This window comes from Electrona antarctica (genome assembly GCF_951216825.1).
Source record: "Electrona antarctica genome assembly, chromosome: 13".
Lineage (NCBI taxonomy): Eukaryota > Metazoa > Chordata > Actinopteri > Myctophiformes > Myctophidae > Electrona > Electrona antarctica.
In genome coordinates, this window is record NC_136794.1 from 15,976,413 (window position 1) to 15,986,642 (window position 10,230).

Below are 10,230 nucleotides of genomic sequence, written 5' to 3' on the forward strand. Positions count from 1 at the left end.
TATACTATCTATTGGGGTTCAACCATATATATATATATTGTGTTGAATTAATGTGATGAGTGTATTATATATTATATATATAATTATATTCTGGCTTGCCTGACTTCTAATTTACATACGGCTGTACTGTTTGATATCTCCACATGTGGAAATTCATGCTGAGTGCAAATATTTAGTCAGACGTATTAATAGGAGCTCCCCAGAACCACTAGTGACGAGTTAGTATTTCATGTGCTTTATGGTTCATGGGTTAAGGGGACAGCCCCCTCACACACGTCCGGACCCTGCAGCTCCTTGCATGACAAGGAGCCAGTCTCCGCCTCTTCAATATATATGAGATGGCCAAGCAGCCATCTCTCTCTTAACTTCTACTGGGACGACGGAGGACCGCAGCAAACAAGGGAGGGTTGACGCCACGTCCCCCCCCACACGCACAGCTGTCCTCCTTCACTGACCAGGCCCTGGGTTGACTCTGTCCCCACCACAGAAGTTCCATTTCCTGGGTAAGACCTCAGCGCCACAGCGGCCGGTTCCCAGAGACCGTGAGGCAACCCAAAACTGACCAGACGACAGGTTCTCTCTCTACGAGACTCTCAGCGCCATAAGACAGAGGATAAGACATCCCAAGTCTCCTCTGCCGCTCGAATCTTCAAGAGGGTCAGCTTAAGCCAAGCGCCACCAAGCTGATCCCGACGAGGGAAAACCGATGCTCTGCACACAGCTGCCTCTGACGACTACTAAACCACTGCCCAGTGACATCCTTCTGGGCCTGCCATCCACCGCCCCTAGCCTCTGGCTAGCTCGACAGCACCACGGCCCAACTACCACATGGTCACCGCTACAGACAATGGCTGCCATCCACTGCTGACCTCTACACACAGGCGAGCATATGTCACATGATAGATGGCAACTGAGTGTAGCAGGCTAGGGTAGATGTTATTTTGGAAGGTAGATCTGCTATTTTCGAAACCTCTCTTTTATTATTTCATGTTTCTTTTCCCTTTATTCGTTTCATGAGCTATCACTATTTACCTTTACCTGACCTTACTTTGATCAAAAGGTTTCATTTAAACCTGTGTCCATTTTTGGGATTGTTTGTACACATTTGATTTATTTTGTTATAATAAATATATATGATTTTCATTAAGAAGTCGTTGTGTATTATATCTCAATATTTACAGTACAAGTACCGTTGTAATATTTAATGCAAGTCTGTCCAAGAATTCATGTTACATTACAGTGACGTGAGCAATATAATTATTATATTGTAATATTTTAATAATTCATATTCATAAATTATGAATATTGATATTTGAAATATTACGTCCTGACAGCTGTTACTCAGCTATATTACATGGGGAAAGAATGAGGCGACCAAATGCAGACTGCGCAGGGGAATCCAGTCAACTAAGTATAGGGTTTAGGTGGTTAACTGATAATACTATCACTACGATGACACTAATGAACACCATTGTACCCTTATCTGTGCATGCGCGTGCATGTGTGCGCGCGTGTGTCTCCTGCCTTGTCCTTTAAAACTGTCTACCTTTGTCTTATATTCCCTCTGTGCTTCTCTCTGTCATATTCTCTTATCCCTCCCTCTCTTTCTCTATCTCTATCCCTTGTCCGTCTCTCTCCCTCTCTACCCCCTCCGCTCTCGTTGTCATTGTCCCCTGGGTGCCCTCGCCCCCAGTTCACCCCAAGCTGTGAAAACATGCCGTTTCATCGATACGTCCCGCTAGGAGCATCCTCCATATCATCACGGTCACGCTCAGTGAACGCTCAATACGATCCCCCCACCACCTCCCCTTTCTGGAAACCCCGCCCCTGAGAGAGAGAGAGAGAGAGAGAGAGAGAGAGAGAGAGATTGAAAAATGACAGTTAAAAGCGAGTCATTGTCCATTTCCACCATCAGATATCAGATGAGCTGTCAGCAACATGTCACTCTGGGATGATGTGATGAGAGAGAGAGAGATGAAAGAAAGAGAGAGAGAGAGAGAGAGAGAGAGAGAGAGAGAGAGAGAGAGAGAGAGAGAGAGAGAGAGAGGGAGGGAGATGAAAGAGAAAGAGAGGGAGACAAATGCTCCGCCTTACAGAAAAATAATATAGTGTGAACATGACATAACATATTTATTTGGGAGACACATTTGCATATATATAATGTAGATACCAAAGATAAATAAAACATGTATTGTATTGTAAAATCTTCAATATTTGTATGCCTTTGCGGTTTTGCTGTTTCATAGGAGTATAGTATTGTGCATTTTGACACATCTGTCGTACAGTGTCGTACACCAGTGTGTAGCATCAGCATAACAGGTGCGTGCCGTGCTGTGCGTGCGCGTGTGTGTGTGTGTGTGCGTGCTATAATGACAGTACTTTGTATTCATATATGTACATGTACTTAATGGACCCTAACAGAGGAGCTCATGTCAACCACTTAACCCCTAACGAGTTCAAGCTCTCCTTCAGCACACACACATACACACAGGGAAGGAACGAAGGAGTATGACAAACATAGGCTATATAGGTTAAGTTTAAACCCTTCAGGTTTAACTTTTTATCACATTATTTACATGCCGAGGAAACAGTGAAAAATAAATAATTATTATATAAATATTATATAATTGCTTATATAAAATATACATGCCAATTTCTTAATGATATCAATTATTAATCATAGGTGCGTATTGCGTAATCTCATCATGTGCTTCCATGGGACAAGCGAGCGAGCGAGCTTCGGAGCCGCATGATGGCAGGAACCTTTGAAAGGAGAGAGAGGATGCAACTTCAAAGGAGATGGCGAGGATGAGACAAAGGAGAAATGACAGGCAGAATAATAGGAATACAAACGTTGGTATAAGACCAGGATGGAGATATGCACATGTAAGCAGCGTCGGCCTGGGATGAAATGGAACGGATCCATAGCCCGGGGCTCCTTGGCATCTCGGCTTCCAGCAATTTCAATAAAAGCATGCAGGCATCGGGCTGCTCGGAGGCAACGTAAAACAAACCTTCACTGAGAACATACAGTATGGAACTTCAATAGTACAGTATATGGAATTTCAATCTATATTGTATCGTTGCTGCAGGATAAAAACCCCATTATGTAATACTAGTAATTAGCTGAAATCAATAATACATCAATGTTCGTATATTAACCTGCGGGCCGCATTGAGTGAGGGCCCGTGTATGCTGTAGAGCTCAGCCATCCTCTGTGGTTGGAGAAGATGTCAGCCAGTGTACCATAGTGGCAGTTCTGTGTCTGAGAGAGAGCAAGTTATCAGAGCACCATCATGATAGCGTGACGGAGGAGAGGAGAGAAACACGCTGTTATCTTCACTCCTAGTCGTACACTATATGATTGTATTGATGTTTTCACACAGCGTGTTTTGTGTCTCTTTAAATTGGGCACTTTCCTCTATTTCTACTGTACTTTTATGTTCTTTCTCTAATTCTATCTGTCCTGTCATTGTACTGTTTTCATACACATGTACAGTACAGTATAGTTGTTGTTACTGTGTGTGTGTGTGTGTGTGTGTGTGTGTGTGTGTGTGTGTGTGTGTGTGTGTGTGTGTGTGTGTGTGTGTGTGTGTGTGTGTGTGTGTGTGTGTGTGTGTGTGTGTGTGTGTGTGTGTGTGTGTGCGTGCGTGCGTGCGTGCGTGCGTGCGTGCGTGCGTGCGTGCGTGCGTGCGTGCGTGCAAATGGTTCATTTATATAGCGCCTTAATCCAAGGAGCTTTACATGGATTGTGCATTAACTTCAAATGACTGACAAATTGCTGTTATTTTTATCAGATGTCAGAACATTTGAATCATGCAGAACATTGGGATTGTCAGTTTAAAATCGTAGCGTGACCTGTGTGTGATCTGGATGATGATAAAATACACTGAATGAAATCCTATCAAAGAAACCGTGACAAAGGACCCACATCATGTCAAAAAGGCTAGTATGCTCCTTTAAACGCTTCCTCCCCATGCGTCTGCACAGAGAAGGGGAGAGAGAGAGAGATGGAGAGAGTGCATGGAGGAGAGAATCAGTGAAGTGGGGTTGCTAGGGAGAAGAAAGCTGTATAGAGCCTGAAAAAGGAGTGTGTGTGTGTGTGTGTGTGTGTGTGTGTGTGTGTGTGTGTGTGTGTGTGTGTGTGTGTGTGTGTGTGTGTGTGTGTGTGTGTGTGTGTGTGTGTGTGTGTGTGTGTGCGCTCGTGTGTGTGTGTGTGTGTGTGTGCGTGCAGAGAGAGAGGGAAGGATGGAGGGAGGGAGATGCAGTGAAAATAAATGAGGTCTGCTTGGTCATGTATAGTATAATGTGGAAGGAGCTAAATCAGCATCCTTCGTCCCCCATGGCGATGGCAGCACGCTGCAGCCTGCTTGGAACGGCCATGCAGACCACATGGTTATGGAACCATCACCAACTCTATGTATTGTACTGTAGTTTATTTTACACATAATAAGCACATTTAAACCCTATAGCGTCCCTATTTTTGGGCATATATTTTGCCATAGAACATTTGGCACACTCATTTGGCACACTCTAGCCGTTCACAACACATTGTGAGGTTGTAGATCGACAGTTTTTGGCAATAAGACTTGGTGTATAGGAAAGATTTTGCACAGTCGCCCTCGCCCACTTCGCCTCATTCACGCTGCCTGATGCTCACTCGATTAAATTTGCATCTTTGCATTGACATTGTATGTGTGTCTCGCATCGCACAATAAAATCTAACAAGCATAACATAATCTCCGCCTTCCACAAATCACGGCACCCTATCTTTAAAGTTTATCTTTTTCGTTTTTATTTTAGGTTGTATGACCTCAATTACACCCAATGCAACTTGAACTTTGAACATTCAGTGGATTTTCTGTGGGATGGTGTGTTCTGAAGCCTTTTGAGCTGCAATGAAAACAGGCACAATCCCTCAACAGTGGCATCTGCCTTATGTCACCAGACCTTACTTTTTTTTGTGGCTTTCGCCTTTATTTTATATTTATTTTATAGAGGAACAGACAGTAGGCTGACAGGAAATGGGGGAGAGAGATGGGGGGGGTGACATGCAGTAAAAGCGGTTGGGATCGGGAGTCGAACCCGCGGCACACTGCCAGACTTGGGCTACCGGCCAAGGTGCCTGGACCGCTGAGCCACAGCCCAGGCCAACCACCAGACCTTAATTAACAGACGTAACGTTCCGCCATAAGGAATCTAACTACCTTCCGCTTCTGGCGGAATGCTCCATCTGATAAGCTTTATTATTAACCGGATCGCTGATTTCTATTTTTTCATTATTATTTTGGCTTGGCCTTTACTTCTTTAGCGATCCTAGACCGGGTTGCGCAACCTCGCCCCCGTCCGCATCCCATTATGGCTGACTAAAAAGCTGAATAACTCGAAATCTACGGAGCTCTCCGTGGTTTGGATAAAACGCACAATGTTCGGAGGTCTTTGTTGATTATCCGGTGGTCTAGATGGAAACATTGGCGCTTTCTAGAGCAAGGATGGCTATATTTTAGCTCGCTAGCATTGACGCTATTTATTTAGCATTAAGATGGACGCCCACAACAGGATATCCGTCCTGTGTGTGCACCCTCTAAATCGCCTCGGGAGCCCTTGAGGTTGGCTTTCCGTCCAGCAGGTGGCAGTATATGAGTTAAGTAGCCTATGGAGATCCGAGACACCAATGTCACAATACAATGTCAAAGGCATTTACATTTACAATCAAACCGCATGACAATAGATTTCACTGTTAAAGTGTCTGAGGGCCAGATCACCGGATATTCAAACGGCATCTCAAAGAGAACTAGAACTGTTGAGCTGCCAACTTGCACAGTGTGTGTATGGCGTACTTGTGCGCAAGCAGAGCGCGCTCACCACTGGTGAGGTCTTATTGGCTGTTAACAGAGGACACCGACATACATACATACATACATACATACATACATACATACCCAGCCGATCGAAGTGCTTGCACAAGTAATTAAAATGACAAATTGAAGATGATCAGGCATGGCAGGGGAGATGGACCCTGATGAATTAAAAATGAAGCCGAGTCATCTAGATGGAATTAAAGTGCCGTTAAACCTCACGGCTGTTACCTTTGGAAAACAGTTTTAAGGTTTTATTGCGAAGTTATGGCTCTCCTGTCACAATAAATCAAGCTGAGGACTTTCCTGATTTAATTTTATCTGTATCCTCTGAGCACATTTCCATTACAAATGGAGACTGATCCATCATGAATTTGAGTCATTGTGTGTCATTAAATGAAGCTAAAGTCAGACCTGACCAGCAGTCTGTGTTTCTTTAAAACTGCAGGTTTTGGGGGGTGCTAAACAAAAGTTCTATGATGGGGCCCTCTGCCCACATATGCCCACATATGGAGATGACCATAATATTGATGATGTCATTGGAGGGGCCAGCCATCAAGTTCCTCAAGTTGCTCTCATCTCCAGACTGGCCTTCAAGTTCTTTGATAAGACTATAGAAATGCCCAAATATGGAGGTTACTGATGTCATAAACTGTCCTCCAAGTATATGATACCAGGTACTACATGGTTAGTGCCCCCGAATTACAGCACATTGATATTCCTTCAGACACGAAAGGATCTCCGAAACGAAGGACTCAGTACTCAGTGGTTTCTGGTTTGCAATGAAAGGTTACCGGATCGAGCTGGGCGATGTTACGCCCCACATCATTAAGCAGCTGAAATGCCTCGACCAGGTCATCTTCCCCGTCAGCTACAATGACAAGTTCTACAAAGATGTCCTGGAGGTGGGGGAGCTCGCCAAGCTGGCATACTTCAACGACATTGCGGTGGGGTCAGTGTGCTGCCGAGTGGAGCACGCCCACAACCAGAAGAGGCTGTACATCATGACACTGGGCTGCCTCGCACCCTACCGGAAACGAGGCGTAGGCACAACGATGCTTAAGCACGTGCTGAACGTCTGCGAGAAGGACGGTGCCTTCGACAACGCTTACCTTCACGTGCACACCAGCAATCAGTCGGCCATCGACTTTTACCAGAAGTTTGGCTTTAAGATCATCGAAACGAAAAAGGATTACTACAAGGAGATGGAGCCCACAAATGCCCATGTGCTACAGAAAAGCCTCCGTAGCCTGTGTCCGCCCCCCGCTGGAGATCTGCAGAAGGAAGAATAGAGCAGTGGTTCTCAAACATTGTTTTGTTTATTATTTCAAGGAGCCCAAGTTGGGTACATGATTATTATGTCACGGAATGCCAAAACTCATAAAGTGTTCCATGGAGTGTAGTCTAGATATGGACATATCGATTATCGATCGGATTGGTGGTTCTGGGAAACCGCATATCCAAACGACTCGACGGTGGGCACTGCACTCTGCCCTTGAGTCCTCCTAGGTGATGCGTGTGCCGAGTTTGAAGTTGGTCGCTCCCATACAGTATATGCACAAGGCATATGGGCATTAGGGGTGTGCTGAAATATCGATATTGCGATATATATCGATACGTCCTCCCGCGATAAATAATCGATATTATTAAAATATCTAACAATTATTATTTTTATTTTTTTAGAAAAAGAGCTAAAATAAAGCAAATCCCACTCTCACATTCCACAGCAACCAGAAGTACTGAATTACTGGATGGTGATTTGTCCAAACAGCTTTGTGGGAATACAAAATGCAGAATGCATTTCCCTAGCAGTGGACAAGTCCACTGACACCAGTGATAATGGTCAGTTGGTGGTGTTTGTGAGGTATTATAATGATACTAGTGATAATGGTCAGTTGGTGGTGTTTGTGAGGTATTATAATGATACCAGTGATAATGGTCAGTTGGTGGTGTTTGTGAGGTATTATAATGATACCAGTGATAATGGTCAGTTGGTAGTGTTTGTGAGGTATTATGATGAGGGTATGAGTCAAAGGGGAGTTTATTGAGTATTAATTTAGTGTTTGAGTGGTGCAACCACTCCTATAGCCAGCTATGTGTGTCCGAGCACGAAAATAGCTTCAGTTCCAAGTATTTTGTAGTATTGTGATATATCGTTGATGAAATTTCATACAATATATCGATATATCGCAAATATCGCAATATATCAAATATCGTGATATTATCGTTATCGATGGCCTAATATCGCGATATATATCGTATCGTGAGGTACCCATATCGTCCCACCCCTAATGGGCATAGTGGTCAGATCTTTGGTTCTCGGCAACTGGCTGGATCTCCATCAATAGAGCATGTTGGGTTTGTTTATGGTCATGTCTCAGTTATAGTGACATTTGTTTATGAATGTCTTTCTTACTCATAGTGTAATCCTATCCTGTCTTCCTCATCGTCTTTGGTTATGGTCTTGACTGAGTCAGAGAGATGTGGTTGTGGTTCGCCGGCCCTCCCAGCAGCCAATTTGAATAGCATTTATTTCACGGTTTGGTTGAATTAAGTTTGATTCTGATTGGTCAATCGCCAAATTCAGCGGTCTGTTATTTCTGGATAATGACCGCTCCGCTCTATAACAGGCCGATGCCTAATCAAACCCTCGGAACACATGCTGTGCCCCGCTGATTTACTGCTGGTTCCAACTTCCAACATGACATTGTCATTTACAGCTACAACATTGCTTTTGTTGTTCAATGTTTTTGAAAACATTTGAGCGAGGAATAGACGATGCAGTACCAGAAAATGGAATTTGATCAACTCACTTCCTTGTTTTCCGACTGTGCTGCAGCTGGGCAGACGCCGGCCAGCGTGACACAGGAAATACCTCGTTTTGTTGCGCTTTAGGTCAATTCATTAATGTATGTATCAAAGTAGCCGTGTAATAAGTGGGATAATGTATGGCTGAGTCGCTACACGTCGGTGGTTAATCAGCCTATCAGTGATTTATCTATAAACAATGACCACTCATCCATACATTATCCCTAATGTAATACGCAGTAGAACACACAGTAAACGGGGATCATTAGCACAATAGTGGCTTGTACTACACTACTAACTCCATGCCTCTGCTTTTATGTTTTCCCCTTTGTGTGTGTTTTTAGAAGTAATCACCAAAAACTTTTAACATGTCAACATCTTGGTCTGATCAAGACATCTCTGAAACTTGGCCTAAAGGAATTTTATAACCATCACATGGTTTTTTTAATAATGTTTTGATAGAGCAGAAAAGGATGTGTTGCAATATATCTAAACTCTTTCTTTTCTGTCAACATATTTAACAGTCTTAAATATATATTATTTATTGCACTGAAAGTGGGTCATGGGCATACACATTTTCACTAGCGTGAATATATGAAGAATAAGATAATAATAATTGAACAACTTTTCCTATATAGCCTACTGTATATATACAGTATACTTTGTTAACCAGGGTCCCCCAAGGGCCTGTGCCTGGCACCCATTATGCAGAATCTCAAAAATAGACAACAGAAGACATTTCCCTAAAGGAAATATATGTATTTAATTCAGGCCATAAAGATGAATGACCAGAGGGGTGGATGTCAAAAGCATATTGTTTTCTGATTTCTTTCCAGGAAAATAGCCGCATTCTGTCTTTCCACTACAAATTAGACATCTGAAGTTCGACATGTGAACATTGAACATGTATTATGTTCCTTTCCAATCCACCATCCCTTTAAAATAAGTTGGTAATAATACACATGGGAATCCATTCTGATGATGTGAGCGAGCAGGGCAATCCCAAGCGTTGCGCGGCTCGCCCGCTAATGGTGCCCCCCGCCGACAACCCCCCATGGCCCGAGCACCCGCTCCCCCCCCCCCCCCCACCCCCTGCGTCTCACGACTCTTTGACACGTTTCAGTCTGTTACATAAGAAACGTCAAACGACTCGTGGGCTGACGTGAGGAAAAGAAAAAAACATGATTTCCTGCTCCTTTTGATGAAATTCATTGCCTAAAGTCAGGTGATGAAACACTGGTAATCCGTTTCCCCCTCACTGCATCTATAGCGGCGTAATTCCCTCGCGTCACCAAAGTCTGAAAGAGCGGAGGACTTTAAACGCAAAATATGCAAATGTGGGAGCTGCCAATCGATTCTTTCCACAGTGGGTTTCCCCCGCGAGGCAAGGAAGAGGGCTACTGGGACATTTCTTCTGTTGATTATACCAGAGTCACATCATTACGGAAAACCAACGTGACGCAGATGACACGAACCCACGGGGAGACAGATGGATCATGGGATGACAGTGAGAAGAAAGACTGTGTGTGTGAGTGTGAGTGTGAGTGTGAGTGTGTGTGTGAGT

General features: G+C 43.9%; 1 protein-coding gene across 1 annotated transcript; it reads left to right on the forward strand.

Moving 5' to 3' along the window:
• Positions 1-6,640: 6,640 nt before the first annotated feature.
• LOC306935273 (N-alpha-acetyltransferase 50-like) lies at positions 6,641-7,150 on the forward strand (the record flags this gene model as incomplete). The annotated part of the gene is made up of 1 exon (XM_079518243.1): positions 6,641-7,150. The coding sequence occupies one exon, from the start codon at positions 6,641-6,643 to the stop codon at positions 7,148-7,150; it is 510 nt and encodes a 169-aa protein (XP_079374369.1).
• Between the last annotated feature and the right edge of the window lie 3,080 nt (positions 7,151-10,230).